Raw genomic sequence first — 19533 nt, 5'->3', positions numbered from 1 at the left:
ATTATCTCGCTGCCTTCATTCCCATGTAAACTCAACTTTTGATGTCAACGAGCTTCAGCCCTCAACATTTAGGTTACACCTAAAACAGTTACAGAATAATGACCTGACACTGGCCTGCATAATATTGTGTTGGGACTATCTTCCGGGGGTCACGAATGCCTGTTTGTTTGCATTGATACAGGTGGTTTTGCATGTGTGTAGAAATAAAGGTCATAGAATCATCAAAAGCCTATATGGAAATATGGTAGCGAATGTTAACCAAATGTTAGATTTGTAAACCAAAGTGATGAATCCTAAAGGCTAATTTTGAGTTCAGCAAGTTGCTGGAACTTTCCTCAACATGTATTTAGGAAATAAATTTATAGTTTATTAAATTACAAATCATTCAGCTCTTCCTGTCTCACCTTAACTTGTTTAGGGATTGAACAGCATGTGTTAAATCTGTATATGCTATTGACTTGAGGGTGTAGAAATTAATATTTTATGTGAAACATTGCATCCATTTAGATAACAATTATAATTGAAACACAAAAAAAGTTAATAAAACTGTCATACAAGTCTATATGTGTACATGTTAGAACCGTACCTGATCAGTGTTGCAAGTTTCCTCAGGGTAGGGTCAGTTGCAAAATCAGACCATTCAGAGAAGGCTATTGGTATCTAACAGAAAAAAAGTGCAGTTTTTATTCAGATAATATTTTGATTGCATATAATATGTGAATTCCATATATTTTTTTAACAGGTGGATAACCTTTATAGCAACAAAAGTCACACAAACCCGCAGCCTACAAATTGTGCATCTGCATACAAGAGTCCTCTTCCTCTGACGCGCCACATGCTCCCTGTGCTGTCATCTTAAAGTAACAATGTCCGCATCACATCACAGCATGCACGGTTCTCATATCTCTGACCCGCTAAAACAGCATTTTGGGGTGGGATGGGCTTGGCAGAAAGCCGACTTACTCATTGATGTCAACGGGTATTAAAAAAAAAAAAAACTCTCGTACTCTACATGACCGTCCTCTGCCTCTGTCACTGTCCGCAGCAGTCCGTGTTCGATTGGTTTGGTCTGGATGAACCATGGCAGACCCGGAGGATAATGTTGCAATTCCTGAGTTCAGCTGCCTACTCCAAATGGATCCTCACCTAAAAACGTACGAGAAGGACTTCAAGAGGAGGTAAACACTATTAAAACGGCGGTTTTTGTGCGCATTTCGCTGCCAAAAATGAGTCCATGTGGAAGCTAGCAGCTGTCATGTTAACGCTGGCTTCGTGTATTGTAATGTAAACACACAACTAACAGATAAACAGCAGTGTTTGCAACACGTGAGAGTAACCTTCTGCAGTCAGGTTTGACATTTTGAATGGGCAGAGGTCGCGCAGAGGTGCTTTTTTTTCCCACTGACGCGCACAGCAGCTATAGCTTTCTGGTCTCTCCCTGTATTCGGCTGCTGCTGACTAAAAAAGCGTTTAGACGATGTTCAGCTCATGCAAAATTAATGAACAGCTGTTCGATAGTCTCATTTCATGTGACAAGTCGCTGAAGAAGGCAAGTCGTCCCTCGACTTCCCGTGTTTGACAGCTACACAGGAGTCAGGTCAGGTGACGTCACGTTGCGTAGTGAGGTGGTGTCTGAATCTCACTTCCTATCGAGGCTGCTGCATCACAACAACAGGGTGTTTGTCCCCATTGTATTCTCTTCTTGCTGAAGAGTCTTTTAATTGTGCCTGGTTATTATCGAGACATCAGTTATTCTAAAATATATTTAAATGTGTTGTCCACTTCATAATAGCTGAATAGTTTTTTGGGGGGGGGGGGGGCGTGAAAAAGGCTCTGCCAAACAATACTCTCTCCATTAACTTTCTGCTGTTCTCATATGCTGCATGTTTTTTTTCCTCCCAACAAATTAATTATTAGGCTGGAAGTCTTCAGTAGTTGATTTTGTGTGTGGGTGCATTTATAAATTTAAGATTATGTCAATCACAAATCCCATTCACATTGTCTCTGCAGCGTCTAACGTGTCTTGGAGATGGTATCAAAATCCACACGGAACTAGAGTACAGGATTGTTCGTCTAGAATACATCTGCTTCATGCATCTTAATTGAGTCAAACATTTAGTTGAGTAAACAAATCTAAATGGAGAGTTGTGATCAATAATATAACAGCCTTGAAATCTACTTCAAATTTAACTTGACAGCAAAGTGATTTATACACTATATAGATTTTTCCTTCACTGTACATTCTTGGCCTGATTTTGAGAGCTATAGATGAATAAAATTTAATTTACGTGATGCCATGATTATGTACAAATATACATATTTTTAATATGTAATGTTTCTTTAACTGCTATGTTTAATAACCACCTTACATGACTCTCATGTTCTTAGTCATTTTCTAACAACAATGTTTCTGCTTTTCCAAACAGGTCCTATGACTATTTAAAGTTTTTTTCTCTCTCTGGTTTATTTGGCAGTGACAGATGCAGTATATACATGGAGAACTGAACAACAATTTTCATTTGCACTGCACCACAGCATTCATAGCTAATTCTAATTTCTAATGCCTGTCCCTGAAAAGGCCTTCAATATACAGTAAAATGCAAAACACATGATAAAAATATATGGGGAACATTTATGGAAAAAGCTAATGTATTATACATTTGCTAATCCATGATACATTTAACATGCTTTGTTAACTGGTGAGCTAAAGTACGAGGCAGCTCAGCTCACAGCTCCAAACCTGGAGCATTAGGGATTCCTGACGTGACTTCTTTTTCTCCTGGTTTTAATTCTGTACTCAGTTTATGTACGAGAGGAGGGGACCTTGTAGATGATTCAAGTAATTTTCAAAAACCATTAGAACAATGACCTCTCAAGGAATCCAAACTATAAAATAATCAGCTGAGCAGTGAGCACCTTTAAAGAAACAAGCAAGTGGCCGCTCAACCTCCTGACCGTCTATGAAGGCATCAAAAGCACTGATTTTTATAGTGAAAATGCTGAATTCAGTGTTTTTGCTATTATAATCACTTGTTTTTGGGTTTTTTTAGGGAGAAGAGAATACCTCTGCAAACATGCTTTACGAACTAGTATGAAAATACTTCTAGATGATTTGATTTATTTACGGCCTGCCATGCTCCAGCTTTGTTCAGTGCAAGTGCAAAATAAGACAGTCTTTTCAAATGCTGATTCAAATCCTCTTTAGGCTCTGGACTCAATGGAGAGATTCTGTAATCCAAGCATCTGCCCTTAGCAGCAGTAAATACCCCCCCCCCCCCCCCCCCCCCAGCTGTGGCGGATAAAATGACGTAGCTTATGTAGCTCACAAAGCTGCAGAGTCTGGGTTATAATAGGAATGGAACTGCTTACCAATGAACTTGAGGAAAAGAAAAACATGAGTATTAAAGAAGTGTGCAGCAATATGATAGGCTAACAGTGAGTGTGTGTTGCAGTGTAATTGGACAGATGTGAACAGCTGATATAGCCCGGAAATCTGAGTGAGCGTGCCTGCGAAATAATAATGCATAATTGTATGATAAATAAACAACAGACTCAGCATGCACATTAAATTCTTCCTGTCTGACCTTTAGCTATAACTTCATTTCAGTGGCTGTTTACAGATGCCAAAGTAATACATGGAATAATACAGTTAATATTGAGGAAATAACATTGAACATGGAGTTAATATTGCTTCTTGAAAACACTGAAACCCACATTTTTAAATAGAAAAGAGCTTAAGTGAACCAACATGTCCTTTCATGCATTAACCTTAAACTACCCTCCAAAAGTAAACGTACTTTCCCCTTAAGTCAATAGACTGTGAAGTTTCACACACACAAAAAACATTTGTATGCTTATTTGTTTTCACTTGTGTTCTTTAGTTGTGAGCTTTGATTTTAACCTGAAAACAAGCTGGATGAAAATGTCCAAGGGAAATTACTGAAGCTTAATGACTGAGCAGCAGAATGTGTTCACAGTTAGTAACATGAGGCTGATTTCATGATCATTTCTTTTTCTTTGAAAGTATCCTGTTGGCTCATTTCTAGATCAGACGGTCTGGCACACAAAATTAGAGTTCATTATTTTGCTTGCTCCTCACCTCGTGAAATTATCTCTACCCACTGGAATTTCTTTTTTTTTTTAAATGGAGTGTAATGGTTTTTAGTTACAAGCAGGCAATGATAATGATCTAAAGCTCACATTTCTACGGTATCTGTTCAGGGTTGGGTCGACACAGAAACTAGGTCTTAAAAACTCTGCTTAGGGGCCGTATAGTTTAATCCATTTTCATGACTGTGTCAGATCGTGTCTCTAATGTGGCAGGTAAGGGACCACCTGCTTTGTATTTGAGGCATGTTAGCACGGCTCCAGCCTTGCAGAGAGATGAGCGTGTCAGTTCCATCTCAGACACAGCTTGGTATTGTTAGGCTTCATGGAGCCCTGCGCCACCCTCAAACACCAGCCTGGATGATGAAAGTTGCACATAGATTATTTTACATATAGGATCACTGCTGCGTGAAGGTTAATTCCTGATAAGCTCCTGGTGTTCTCAGGCCCACAGTCCAAACAGCACATCATGAACACAGGCACAAAAATCAGGCGCTTTCTCAGGCTGAGGGTGTCACGCTGAGTCTCCATGCAGAGCTGCATGCTGCCAAGAATTCAGATGGCTTATCAGAAATAGACCTATGACCACACTGACTGGTTCTTCAGATTCCCCTGCCATGTTAAAGCGCAAGGCTGCCCACATATCAGGTCTGCTGAACTTTGGTTCACACCAGATACTGCTGCTCTGCACACAGTTAAAATCATTCCAGCAGATTTTATCAGGTATCCCATTTTTAATGAGTTATTCTGTGGTTGCAGGCGGCTTATTTTTTTAATCAGGATGCTGGTTTCCGATTGATTGCGAAAACAACCGTTGATACCGTACGCAGGTTACAGCCCCAGTGAGCAGTGCTCTGTTGACATGCTTCATTATTTACCCTTCCTGTTGCGAAAGTCTGCAGGAAGAGCTGCTCGGTTTTTGCAGCTCATGGCACCATGAATCTCCTAAATTGGACCAAATGAAAGTGGGGAGCATTGGGACTGCTGCTTATTAAGGCAAAGAGTTTTTGCAAAGATTTGAGTATGTCATCACAACTCATTTCAAAGTGAAAATACAGCAGAAAGTCTGACTCTCATGCTTGTGATGGTGATGCAATATATTTGAGCCAAACTGATTATTGACTTTGAAGTGATGATAACCGATGGGGGCGCTCTGACTGAAAACTAATGAGCTGATATACAGGAATTGTAGACATGTTTTAAAAGGACTCTTACATTTCTTTGGTTAATATGAGTGACTGAATCAGATTTCTGCGTGTCGATTTGCATTGTTTAAAAGCGGCTTTTGCAGCATTTATTCCTCATCACCTTGCTTGAGGTTCAACATGAGGTTAGTAGAGATTTGTAGCTATCATCAATCAACCTCTGCAACACCTCAGTTCCCTCTTCAGCCTCATTAAGGCACTTTGTCAAAGAAGGACATTAATGACATTATTTGAAAGTCACCTTGCCGTCGCTCTGTATTGAAGCCTTTAAGGCTTATACTTTCTGAAATCAGCAGACAAGAAGACTTTTCCTACTTGTGTTTCTTCAGGCTGATGCAGACTGTCCTGACACCTCTGTGCTTCAGCTGTCACTGTCAGTCATAGACAAAGCATCAGACCTGAACACTCACTCTAAATTTAGACGCCTGATTGTCTAAAAGTGAGTGTAAGAACAGGTTGCACAGTTCAGCTTCTCCATGGGGAGAATATTGGAAAAATAGATGATAAGCATGACTGAAGATTTCAAACTGTGACTGTAAATTAGAAAATATATGTTGTGAAATAAGAGCTACTTGTTAAAAATGTTCTATTGTTAGCATCATCTTAATACTTTGTTAGGGCTGCACAATATATCACAACTTTATTATCGCAAAATTTGCTTTTTTGACATGCTCTCACCATTTTCATGCAGTCAAAGGAAGCTCAGGCGAGCTATCAGATACCCTCAGAGTAATTGTTACAGATTTAGAGGTAAAACATTTGTTTTTACTGTGGATTCACCGGAAACATTTAGCAAATAGGATGGGATAGGATAGGATAATAATTTATTGATCCCCAGGAGGGAAATTCGGGCGTTACAGCAGCACAGACAAGAAAGCTCAAAATACACATTAAACAGAATAGATAGGATAAATAAAAGATTAAAAAAATGAATAAAAAAAACAGGGGGTATATACAAGTTAACTATGCAGGGAATTGAGACAGTATTGCAGAGAATGACAAGATAAAGTGAAGAGTGATGATTAAAGTGACTTGGTTTGTTAAATAGCAGCAAGTTATGTAAACAGCAGAGAAGAGAGGCAGTGTTGTACCACAGTAATGCAGAGTGCAGTTATATAATATAAAGTAGTATAATATAATTTAATATAGTGCAAAATGAACAATATAGTGTAATATAATGAAATGTTATTTAATATAATAAAAAGATATATAATGTACAGTGTGTATATATATCGATGCATAATAATAATAATACAATGTTTGTAATGATACAAATAGCTAAAGCTAATACAGATTATTTAATAGTTTCTTCATATTATTATCACAATATTGAAAACATAGTGCTACATGTCACATTTTTTTTCTAATATAGTGCAGGCTTAACATGCAAATAGACTTATAGTCCATATTAATTAAATTCATAATGTAACATTCAAATATCAATTACCTATATTTAAGCCTACAGAAACTCACTGCGTTTGTTTGGAATAACTTCTTGTATTTTCTCATATTGCAATATGCATCTAAGAAACAAATATATCGCAGTTTCACTTTTGAGTGTTCTGTACATATAGCTGTGTTTAAAGACTCAAAGCAGGGTTCCCCCCCCCGTCTCAGACAATATAGAAAGGAACCAGAAAGAAACTCTGAGTCTTCCCAAAAAAAAAAAGTCTGTCTTTTCTCCCCCTCCCATCCTCCCAGTTGTTAAGAAACTGAATACAGGTGTTGTTTATCTTTTCAATAATGTCAGCATCATGAAAACACTGAAGACTTTGATTATCCTGAAGCCACTTAGAGAATTTGGCGTCACAAAACAAACAGTTTTGAGAATATAAATGATGTATCCAAAAAGGAAGGAATTCCAGTTTGGCTAACGTTAGACTGGCAGCCAAAGGTATTGGCTGAAACCATCCTGACTATGTTAAGCAAACTTGTGTTTACCACTACTCTGTAGAAATCCAAAGTTTGTTGCTACATAGTTTATGCAAGTTGTTTAGCAGTGGAGGAAAAATGTCAGCTGGAGGTACAACTACTGGTGGCGAAATTTGGATCCACCAAAAAATGTAGTGAAATTGAACGTGAGGCAGGAGTCGATCAGTGACATTGATTAGAGATTGTTAACATTCTTTTCAAAGATCTTTTACAGTGAATTAGTCAAAATTGGTGGTCTTGTACGTTTGAGGCCTTGATGCAAAAATAGTAGCCTGTTTGATGCACAAGTAATTTGCAAAAGATCAAGGGAGTCTAGGATGTCATTGCTACTACTTTCCACTGAAGGGGCAGGTATGGGAAGAACTTCTCCATTAAAAATTTCTTCTTGCATCATCCAGCATAGACGGGATGGTGCTTTGCTTCTTTGACCCTTTAAAGACGGAGATCTTACCCTCCTGTTTCTGCAGATGATCAATCTCCTCCAGCTTCTCGCCCTGCATCTGAGCCAAAGTCCTGTTTCTCCAGCTGTTTGAGTCTCTCTTCTCTTATACAGGAGAGTGTCCCCCAGCTGGTCCGCTTTCTCGAGCTCCCTCTGAGCCTCATCTTTCTCATCAATGATATCTTTACTGACACACCTTCTCAAGCACCCCTCAAACCCTTGCTTTGATTCTCAGAAGATCTATGGCCAACTGATAAGCTTTCTCTTGTGCCTCCTGAGCCTTCGTCTTATCTTTTACCATTGGCTTCTCCACAGCTCCCACTTCAAGTACCTTCATAATCACAGCCTGAGTCTTTAGTATGAGCAGAACATTTCCATTTATGAAGTTGTGAATAAAACAACAGTGGATAAACATTATCCAATTTGCAGCCCTCCGAAAAGTGCAGAACAACTAGTCGTTCTATGGAACATTACGAACTACAAGCTGTGTAAACTTGAGAGTTTTAGAAGAGCTAAAAATACGTCTGACACTGAACTGATTCAGGGATTTGAGAGTTTGTTGATGTCTGTCACTTACAATGTTGCTGTGAGCAATAATATCGGTGGGTTTAATGTCTCAGTTGTGCAGTATAATATTTCCCCCCAGTATCTTTGTAGATAAAGAACAGTTACCCAAACCGAGAGATAAGAGAGCCAGGACTGTAATCTGTGACTCACATCTATAATCTGCTGCTGCTCTATTACCACCAAATACGAGACAGGACAAAACTCTTTTGTAATTTCTGGCTGCAGGGATTAGTCGTGTCTCTTGTCGTGCACTACCTGACAATGAGCAGCAGTGTTTCCAGGTGAAGCTGAAATAAATCTTGGTTTTCTTGAGAAATGGCGATCAGTCTCTCTTGTTTCGTAATGTCTCTTACTAATGTTTTAATGTTGTTACTTTCATTAAGCTGCTATAGTAATTAAAGTAGGTAACAGTTCTAATAGGTGAAGCATGTAGTGACAAAGCCACACAGCTAATTATCAGCACCCTCGACAGTTCTCTTCAGATCTACAGAGGCACTCAGTGTGTTTTACACATCCAAGGGGTTAGGGTTAGTTTTGCCTGCTGGTCCGTCACTGTCATGTTTTCTTTTGCAGCCAGAAGTAACCATATTTGGAGAAGTAAGTGGTAGATTACCAACTGAACATGTCAAACCTTATTGGAAATTACCATGGTAACAGCCTGTCGATCACAGGGCGGGCACTCCCTAAAGCATTGCCTGAGATTTAAAGATGGATTTCCGTGATAAACCTGAGAGATAATCAGAGCAACAACAGGCTTCATGATCAAATGTCCTGTTTTCATTTCGCATCTGCACTTTCTTGTCTCTCCACGACCCTGGACCCCGAGCTGGCTACTTTTTCACACTGGCTCAGTACTCCGTATGTTTGTGGGAAGGCCTGTCTTTTGTACAGTTGAAGTAATCCTAAATGAAAGTAATTATTTTCATATAGGGAGTGGGTACTAATGTACTAAAATGCCATTGGGCCCGACAGGTTTTAGAATATTACAAATATTTGTGCCAAAAGAAAGATGGTAGTTGAATGAACAGATCCATTGTGTATGAGCTCATCTTAGGTCCTGTTTAAACAACAATGATTTGGCAACCTTTTCTTGCGTTTTGGCTGTTGGTTTACACGTCAAAGTGGTTTTTAGGTGCCTGAAATGAATTAAAGGTGGCCTTGAAAGAGTTAGTTATTGGTATTCACTGTCTAATGCTTTTCACCATTAGATAGGAGCACTTCTATCATTCCGAGATCAATATTTCTCTAGTTGTTGTATTCAAGCCACATGGAGACTGTGTATGAAGTGGGACACACTTGTACTTATTAGTATTTCATTTGTTTGGCATACATGTAAAGTATAACATTTGGCCATTATTTAAGCTTTGATAGAAAAAAATATAATTAAAAATGTTTGCCTAGTGAAACTGCACTCACAGCGTCAAAGTATATTTAAATCTACAGAGAAATGTGATGAGCTGAACTGAAAGGACGACAACAGCTATAAAAGGAGCATTGACTTGCCTTCATTAGGAATTCAGGGCCAGCGCTGGAGAAAAAAAAAAGACTTGCCATATGTGATGAAATGGTCACACTCTGAGACTCTGCTCTTTGCAGTTTGATGGGAGAGTTTTCAGGGTAAATGTTGCCTATGGATACCATATGGAGTCATGTGCTGGATATTGTAATAAACTTCAGAAGTTTGAGCGTAGAAAAACAGGGGACAACTGATGAGGATGTGGTACCTGTGCAAGGATGAAGGAGAGGAAGAGTGACAACCTCGTCAGAATAAAATGTATAGATAAGGGCATAGAGGACAGTTTTGGCCTGATTATGAATAAAATGAAAATAAATCCAAGTTTTGATTCTAACTATAGCTCGAACTCTGCTAGTGACTTCCTGAAATGAATTGTGGCACAGTTCATTTGTGATGTGTGGCCTGTTCTCTCCTCCTCAAGTGGAAACAGACACAGGAGATGTGCAGTGAATACTGCATCCATACAGGATTTTGTCTCTCTATTCCCACTGGTCCAACCTTCTGGAACTCATTTGTTATAATCATAGGCATGACTTTCATGCCTATTAATGCTGTGGCAGTAGAGGTTTTGCCTTGTGTGAATCATCCTTTTGTCCTTCCTTTCAGCATATTCTTGAAATGGTGACAAAGTGGCAAAGCAGGCATGTGGCAGCATTGGTTGGACTTTAAAGGTTTACATTTGGCAAGCTCTGTCTGCCTCCACTCTTCTCAACACAGGGAGCAGCTGCTGAGAAATCGCACTGTTACTTCAGCCCATCATCACTCGCCCCCGGGCATTCACAGGCTGGGCTGAGCTTGGCTTCAGGGCTATAGGGGAGAGTGCACTTAACTCAGCTGGCTGAAAGAGACTTTCTGTTTCAGGGGGATCTGATATGGACACCAGCTGGCTGCAGGAACTTAAGTGAGATAAATTGCAAAGTAGTTAGCCTATCCTTCCCAGTCCAAAGTTACAGACAGGTTTATCTCTTAGGATATGCCTGAAGTCACAAATTCTTCAGGAAATGAGGGAAGTTTGCATCCTGAGGTAAAACCTGAAAAAGATAACGTTAGCATGGCAACACTGACATGAAGAAATATATAATGCTTCATGGCATGTGCTGCAATATATTTTAGAAATCATAAATTACTACAGACAAAAGAAAAATGTCAGACACAAATGCAAATATTTAACCTGTAACATTCATTTCAAATTATTCTTGAAGGTGTTGAATTATTCAATGTAAGATAATAGCCATATGTTAGTTGTATATGTGTCAACCCCCCCCCCCCCCCCATGGGGTATCATTGGGTGCAGAAACATCATATGAAACACCATGTTATACAATATGGGAATATTTTACCACAAGAATTAAGCAACATCAGGTTGTCAATTGTTGCAGATCCTCAATTCTTTGACACTAAGACAGAAAACTGGATGAACTTTTGCACTGATTTCCTGTTTTCTATTTTTACTGTCCATCTTACATGATAAACACAGACTTGAGTGCAGCTGATGTTCTCAAGGATTGCCAACATGAACATTCTGGGAAATGGAAGAGAAGAGTGAAGTAGACTCAGAGGAGACAGCTTGGTGCTTTCGGAGTTAACACAAAAAAAACCCTGCATTAACACTGTATGTATCTAGTTTCATTGAACTCATACAGTCCTGTGTGTGTTTCCTGTGGATTGAAGGTATGAGCTGCTACAGAAGCAGCTTCTCCAGCTGGAGGAGGCAGAGGGAGGCTTTGAGCAGTTCACACGCAGCTACCAGAACTTCGGTGTGCAGCGACGGCCTGACAACAGCCTCTTTTTCCAGGAGTGGGCTCCGGCTGCAGAGGCCCTCTTTCTCACCGGTGACTTCAGTAAGTACCCTGAGGAGAACTGTCAGCTCCTGAACAACATGCCAGCATTGTGTTACCATGTTTCACCAATGCTTTCACTGGGTTTGATTACTGCTCTGTTTTTAACCACACATGTTCTGTGATTCCCAATATGGATGTGAAAAGCCTGAAATTAAAGCTGATAGTTGGCACTGTAACCTTGTAGATATTGTATATTTTTATGAATTGGTTGTTTAAAACATAATGAGTCTTTTATGAAAAGAATCCTGCAATACCTAAGGCTCACCAGGAGTCCTCTATATTTCTTGAATAAGCGCATATGCTACACTCCAGTTTTATACAATCAATTTGAAATAAGAAATCGGATTACTTAAAAGAAAATGAAACATTAGCACTTATTTAAATCCACTGTCTGGACCAGAGAAGAGAGATTTCAGTATGAACAGAAAGGTTGCATATCTTCATGGTGCATTAAATAAGAAATTTGAGATTTCTGCACCCTTGAACACAAAAAGGCCAAAAATTAGGAAAAGCAGAGAGACCCGCACTACAAGGGTATCAGCCCTTTTGATCAACCAACCTGGGAGTAGGAAATGTGGAAAATATTGATTACGCGGGATAAACTTGCATACTGAGGGGGCTTCTTTTGAATGTGGGAGTGTTTGTTAATATTTTAGTAGCTGGTTATTTCATCATCGCCTGCAAAGTTGTTGAGAGAGTGCAACCTCTGTGTTTGCACTGAAATCTCCGTTCCCTGCAGTCTCAACTTTGAAAGTAATTTCAGGTTAATAGTCTTTTGAGTGTTATTTTCAGTGAATGTGGGATGTGAGAATGTGGCAAAGTTATTTATTTTTGTCATCATTAACAAGATTAACTGGGACTTGCTTTCATCTATCAAATAGATATGCATGGTAATACAAGCTCTCGGTGTATCTTTCTTTTTGGAACATTTTCTCTGTCCTTTATCAAATATATGAATGCATTGAGCTCGTTTACACATGCCAGAAGTAATTGATAAGTCTCAATGGACAAACAAAAAGAATATAATAGAGAAGGGATAATAAGAAGGATGGTGAAAGAATTCACTTAAATACCATGGCCCATGCCCACACAACAGCACAGACACTTCGCTCTTTGCCAGTCTGAACCCTGCAGGTTATGATAAAGGGAAGCAAATGCTAATAGTGATACCCTCGGATTGATTCTGTGTGCCAAACCGGATATTTGTCAATTTGTTTATTGTCCCTCCACATTTTTTGTGCTTGTTAGCTCGGTTCCTGCCGTCCCCCCCTTTCTATATTTCTCCTCTTCCTTTTTTAATTATCTTCCAGGACCTTGGGCAGCAGCTCAATTCCAACATTCAATTCTGTGAGAGATTACATTTTGACACGGCTCAGTCATATTATTTGATTTCAATTTCATAGTAAATGTGGAAACAGCCCAGCAGCCCTAGTCATGAATATGGTGCAGGTTGGATGCATAATGCGCTGTTTTTTTTTCTTCTGAGGAGTTTAAGAGAAGGGAGATAAATAAATTGTGAAAAAATATGACTTGGCCTGCATGTAAAAAGCGCTGGTGTTGTGCCCGGTCACTCCTGGAGCATCTCCTGTGATTCATTTTCCATCCTGCCGTTGTTTTGGCTCATGAATAGCAAGCAGATATGGATTACTGAATGAAAACAACGTCCTAAATTGACGTGCCAAGGTGGTTGCTTTATAATAGATGTTTTGTGTCCTGATATATTCCTGTCAGTCAATGACAATTGGTTTTGCGGTATCGGCAGATTGTAACAGTAATGTGTCTCTGCTGTTCCCTCACAGATATAATTCAATGAGCAGTGAAGAGGTATTTTATCAGTTTTTCTTTGAGATGATGGAGTCTGCTGCTGTACTCACAGTTAGAAAAGTCACAGGATAGAGGAGAGTGGAGTACACAAACAACAAAATAAAAATGACCTAAGAGGTTTTTAGATGAAAAGGAGAGAGAGGGACAAAATGAGTAAAGACCCTCTGTGACCACAGGGGGATACTAAAGCAAGAGCCACATTGTTGACTATCAACTACAAACTGCATGAGGCACAGTGGCAACACATTATATTAGTCTGATACCTACCCCATCGCAGCAGTTTTAGCTGTTAATAATAACTCTATAGAAATAGTTAATATTTTTGCTGATGGTCTCATTTGCTTTTTTTTAAGGTCATAAAGAGCCAGTCATATTAATCTCAGTCTGTTTTATAACCACTTTAAAACTCTTCACAGGAGCTTTAAATCGTGTAATATAATGAAAATAATTGAACATAGACTTTGGATTTCTAATGTCTTGCTGCTCTGCTGCTGCTGCTGCTGCTGCTGTACTTCCCGCTGTGCACAGTTGTGGAAACAATACGCCTTGTTTAGGACAGCATAGAACGTAGAAACTGTTAGCGGCTAATTTGCACAATAGCAGAAGACAAGAGCTAATTGTTTACAACGGTGATTATCTACCAGGAGATCATGACCGCACTTTTGTTAACAACAGACATCTGAGAAGTCATATGGCACACAGGAAAAAAAATGTTTCTGCTCATTTGATATGTTTTCTCCTTAGCTATGTGATCACTTTATGTAGTGTGTATGTGAGCATCGTATTGGATTTTAAAGGAACAGAAAGAATTGCTACCTGATTTGTACTGCTGTCATAAATGTCTATTATCATGTGTCTCTCTTGGATCAGGATACCACTCATGAGAACTGATGTTTGCCTTTTAGTTGTAAACTAATTAATTTGATCTGTTTAAATCCCCTCTGTGTTCCCTCATAGATGGTTGGGACAAATTCGCCCACCCCTACACAAAGAAAGAATTTGGCAAATGGGAACTGGTTCTGCCTCCAAAGCCTGACAAGTCTCCAGCTGTGGATCACAACACCAAGCTCAAGGTAGAGAACGCCACGTCTTCATACCCGTTTTCACACTCTCAGCAGGTGTCTTCTTGCCATGGTGGTGCGAGGACTTGTCACTGTAATGCACCGGGGAGATTCCCTGTCATGTGTGGTGTCTTATAAACCGAGTAGAAACCTGGCGTGTTGCAATCAACAACATGTCATGTCTCACAGTACACAGGAGGGAGATTACTGTATGTACACAATCTGCACAGTGTAAGGTAGCTACACCTGCGGAGTCCAACAAAGGGCTTTTGTGTCTATGGCAAGTTTCCCTCAAGACATTTTGTTGTATTTTTCTGTGCAAAGCTCACCCCTCACTGGGTATAGTCAGATCGTTTTTAGCTGTAGTAAATAATTCATCAGGGTTAAATGCAAAAGACGCACCTCCCATTATGCATTTCCTCGGACGGAAGCAAGCAGTGAGGATGAGAAATAATCCTGAAATGAGATGCCAGGCGTGGAATGGATGGCATCGTGGCGCCACTCTCCTTGGGACCGGGTCATCGCTGGCACACTCCTGCGCCCTGGACAGGCTGCCCGGCTCCCATTGTCAGCAGAGGTCAGTCTAAGGACGATAAGAAGCAGATGGAAACGCTGGCACCTGGCCTTTCCTTGTGCACCCCTGCTGCCTGTGAATGGCTGTCTTGCTGTGAGCTCCACTTTAGAATTAGTTCCACAGCACTCCCTTGTGGAGGCGCAAGCCCGGCTCCAATCGCTCTCGTGTAGAGCAGCTTGCCCTCCCATCCCCTTTGTTCAGGGCCCAATTTGTCTCCATACACAGGCAGAGTTCTTTTGTGGATACAGTTTGTACAATGAACTCTTAATGTGAGAGTTTGAAAGACTTTGGAGAAGTGAACCAAAGTATCATCTAAGTGATTTTAAAAACCTCTTTGTCATCCACACCTAACTTCCCTCATAATGCCTGGTTCTTAGTTGTTTTTCCCCGCTCATGCATCCCCTCAGCCTGGCCAGCAGTCTGATTTTTCTTTAATGTGCCTAATGTTGGCCAATTTGTCTGAAGGACCAGCTCTGTTAGACTTTATGCCAGTCCATTTATCCAACTATCTTCTCCTAATCCTATAAACTGTGAAGCATGTCATAAGAGGAGCCAGGCAGCTCACCCTCAGGTGGCCTGGCCATAATGAAAAAACCCCAGAGGGGGGTCTGGCCAACGTCTCACAGGCAGGTGGCATTGGAACAGTCATTACTTCACAACAGTGGCCAGAATTAGTTGGGTTCTAATGCTCGTTTCTGCAGGGGACAAAACAGGGCGAACACACACTGCGGGTAACACTACAGGATCGATTTCTTGGTGGCTTTTCTCACTCTCATGCTGGCTTTCTCCTTTCTTATTTGGATGATGGAGGCACAGTAACTCTTCAGTTGGATTTCTAAACTATACTTATTTGACCCCCTTCCATTCCTCAATTGCAGACATAATAGATGAGAGGCGAAGGATAATGATTTAGATTTCCTAGTTTTCTAAATTGCTCCCTGGCTCAAATCCCCTCTGAAGACGGGCCAGTGAGCCGCTGTGTTAAAATCAACAGTTATGCTCACTTGAATAAAACACGGCACTATTATCATTGAATGAAGAATCCCCGACAAGTATTCTGGTCAATACTGCAGCTTTTTTCTCCCCTGGACTATGTCTTCAGTGCTCTCTGGGAGCCCAGTATAGTATTAAAAAGGATGTGAGTTTTGCATTGGAGTGGGGGGTGGTTTTCATGTGACACATTGAAAAATGTTTGTTCTATCGGTAAAGCTATCTGCACAATTTTTTTTCTGAATAACGGATGGCGTGTAACTACACAGTTTTATGATGTAAGCATTTCATGGCTGGAAGATGTAAATAAATGCTGACTTTAAATTCACATACATCCAGGGACGGAAACACAGAGGGCTCACAGAGGACCTTAAAGCATCCTCTGTCTTCTTATATTTCTTTTCTTCCATTTTTTTAAAACTATGTTTTCACTTCCTTTTGCATTTTGTGTTTCTCTTCCCTTCTGTTTGTTATGAATCATGGTGATCATATCCTCTGTCCCCTTTTGAACAAAGTGTGTGTCCCCTTCTTCTCAGCTTATGTAAATTACCTTTTGTGTCATTTAAATGTCCCCTGTCTTTGCCATTGTTTAAGTGCCCTTGCTGTAACATAACACTCATTTGTCTCAATTCCCAGGTGGTCGTTCACACCAATACCGGGGAGCGGCTGTACCGGCTCTCACCCTGGGCAAAATATGTGAACAGGGAGGAGAAAGCTGTCATCTACGAGTGGGTTCACTGGGACCCTCCTCAGCCATACAGTGTAAGTCATCGTGGTAATGCTCTCTTCCCAGTTTTAAAACCATTTTATTTGTTTTGGGTTTACTTTGTCCCTGATGATGAAACAATAATTTAAAATCTGGTAAAGAATAGTTCAAAAAGTGAATTTCAGAGTAAATGCAGGATATGATGAATAGTAGTGCAGAGACACTGGTTTATTTGTCTTTTTTTTTTTGTCATCAATTTCTTTTATCAAAATTGAAGGAAGTGTAATTAAGCTACTGTTCTCTGCAGTGTTAAACTCTCAGTACAGTTCCATTTGAAATCAGCCATACATGTCAGATCTGCAGCCGTTGTGGACACTCGTAATGTGGCTGCTCCGTTCTGCTGATTTGAGAGGCTCTGAATGTGTCTTAATACTACTTGACGTCCTGAGCACATAAGTGCACACAAGCAAAACAATAAGAGGCCGTTAACCACCTTGCTTTCTTTATCGCTTGTAATTTGGCGCCATTTTAATTAGAGGAACCTTCTTACTGGTGGTATTTGCGCTTTATTTACAAGTGGCTGAATCAAGTGCTTCAAATGGAGGGTTCAGAGGGCCTGCTGGGCAGCCATCAGGAAATGAGTTCTATGTGTAAAATAAATCCCTCTCCCGTTGTGTAACACAGACAGCGTGAATCATGGCTCCTTTAATATTTAACATGTACAGACCCTTTTTCAGCCTCTGTGGTAATATTGCTGCAGAGATGCAGAGAGCCCACAGTGTCTTTGACCTTTTGCTTCATAATTACTTACCGAATGTACGCTATTTTTAGTCATTTTTAGAAAGAAGTGCTAGGTCCTCATCATTTTATGCCCAATTTTGGTTTTCTCTTCAGCAAATCCATCCTCGGCCCAAGAAGCCGACGAGCCTGCGAATATACGAGGCCCACGTGGGAATCGCTTCACCCGAGGGGAAGATCGCCTCGTACACCAACTTCACAACCAACGTTCTGCCTCGCATTAAAGACCTGGGTAAGACACAGGACCAAGTTAACTCGCTTCCATTCGGGTGTCTCTTTCATTATTTGGTCTGTTTAAGTTCCCAAGACAGTAAAAAGTGCAGTCACCCTGAGGTGGTCTTCTTTATTTCAAGTGTCAGTCAGACTCTTGTTGACTCAACTTGAAAACATTTGAAATCCATTCCAGTCAAATTCAGACAGGAAGTAAAATCTCTAAGGTGGTGTTTGTATGAACCTCTACACATCAGATCAGAGCCAACAATGGGCGCTGGAAAAACAATAGCTGAGGGGTTTGAGATTCATGTTTTTATAGCCGCCAGTGTCCTGTGCCATCTCCGTCAGCCCTGGTCCATAACCCAGCAGACATGCCGCGCTGCTCGGAGAGCCGCTCTTCCTCCAGCAGCTCTATTTTCAGTGGCAGACCTGTCACACTCCCTCTGCACAAAAGCACATCAGCAAGTCAACATCCTGTTTACTGGCATGACCTGCAGGGATCGAGCTGTGTTTTGTAAGGAGGGCTCCACAGCACCAGTCACACAGCACACAGCAGTTAAGGCTCCAGAAGTGACAACTTGCTTGTATTTGCATGATCGTTCCTCAGACAACAGAGGACACAAGATTTCTCCCTGCACCTCATATCATTCAGTAAAAGAAAGAGCACACAGACTTTTACAAAGAGACGCATTAAAGGGACTTTAAGATTTGTTATCATGACACATTTTCACATTTAGTTGAGTTATTTTCATTTATTTACATTTCTATTTTTAAGTATTTAAAATTTGAGAAGAACATGAAAATGGTGAGCAGGATTTCAAAATAGTTCTTACGAACATTTTGGCTTATTAGAGGCTTGTTACCATTTTCGTCCTACACATGCATGCATACATTTATGCATTCTACAAAAAAAAGTATTACAAATGATCTAAATCGTCACTCTTACAAACAGATCTTTTGGTCAGGGGTCCAAATGTGAAATGCCTTACCTGCACAGCTCAAACTGGATCTGGACAGGATCATTTTCAACTCAGACTAAAGCAGTTTTTAAAGAGGACTCCTTGTTGTAGTCACATGTGACATTGTGTTTCATGTTTACCTTGTTTTCTTCTATGATATTTTTTATTGTTGAGCATCACAGAACTCTTATTACCATACAGTACAGCTAGGCCCTCAGATAATCAGATCAAGGACTTCTAACCATCCCACTCTCAGAAAATCAAAACTTCTTCAGGGAAAGGGTCTGTAGCTGCAAGACTGTGGAACGCCCTGCTGTTACATATAAGATCAGCAGATTGGTTGTTTTTTTTACTGTCTCTTCATGCTCGGCACTACACAAACAAACAGAAAACATTTCTTTATAGAAACTTTATATTCACACGTCGAAATATCAGCTGCTTTTGAAAATACCAAAAAATCCTGCAGGCTGCATTTGCATCACAATGCATGGATCAGCGTTAGTGCCACCATTTTGTTTGGTCAACAAGTATTTAAAGTAGATTTAGGAGGAATTTTTTTTACCCAGCATGATCTCATGCTGATCTACTTAATGTTTTGAAAATGTATTCCGACCCTCAAAGACACTCTTGTTCATGTCCCTGTGAACGTTTTCTATAATATCTGATATGTTTATCGTATCTAGAGAAAGTTAACGCTCTAAAGCAGACAGATCAGCAAACTGATCATTATAACTTTTTTTTATCTTGTATTTTTGTTATCCACCTACTTTCTAAAATAGAAGAGGCAAGTGACTGCTCAGG

General features: G+C 40.1%; 1 protein-coding gene across 1 annotated transcript in view; it reads left to right on the top strand.

The window, feature by feature from the left end:
- The first annotated feature begins 977 nt into the window (after positions 1-977).
- The window catches only part of gbe1b (glucan (1,4-alpha-), branching enzyme 1b), a 73541-nt gene continuing 54985 nt past the window's right edge, over positions 978-19533 (top strand). The window contains exons 1-5 of the mRNA XM_061046968.1: positions 978-1178; positions 11438-11607; positions 14389-14504; positions 16693-16818; positions 17657-17792. Of these exons, the coding sequence (XP_060902951.1) occupies positions 1081-1178; positions 11438-11607; positions 14389-14504; positions 16693-16818; positions 17657-17792 (646 nt within the window). The 5' untranslated portion in view covers positions 978-1080. The remainder of the gene's footprint in view (positions 1179-11437; positions 11608-14388; positions 14505-16692; positions 16819-17656; positions 17793-19533) is intronic.

Source organism: Labrus mixtus, chromosome 9, assembly GCF_963584025.1.
Source record: "Labrus mixtus chromosome 9, fLabMix1.1, whole genome shotgun sequence".
NCBI classification, from domain to species: domain Eukaryota; kingdom Metazoa; phylum Chordata; class Actinopteri; order Labriformes; family Labridae; genus Labrus; species Labrus mixtus.
Note: the sequence above shows the minus strand (reverse complement) of the source record. Positions and strands in the feature narration are given on the sequence as shown.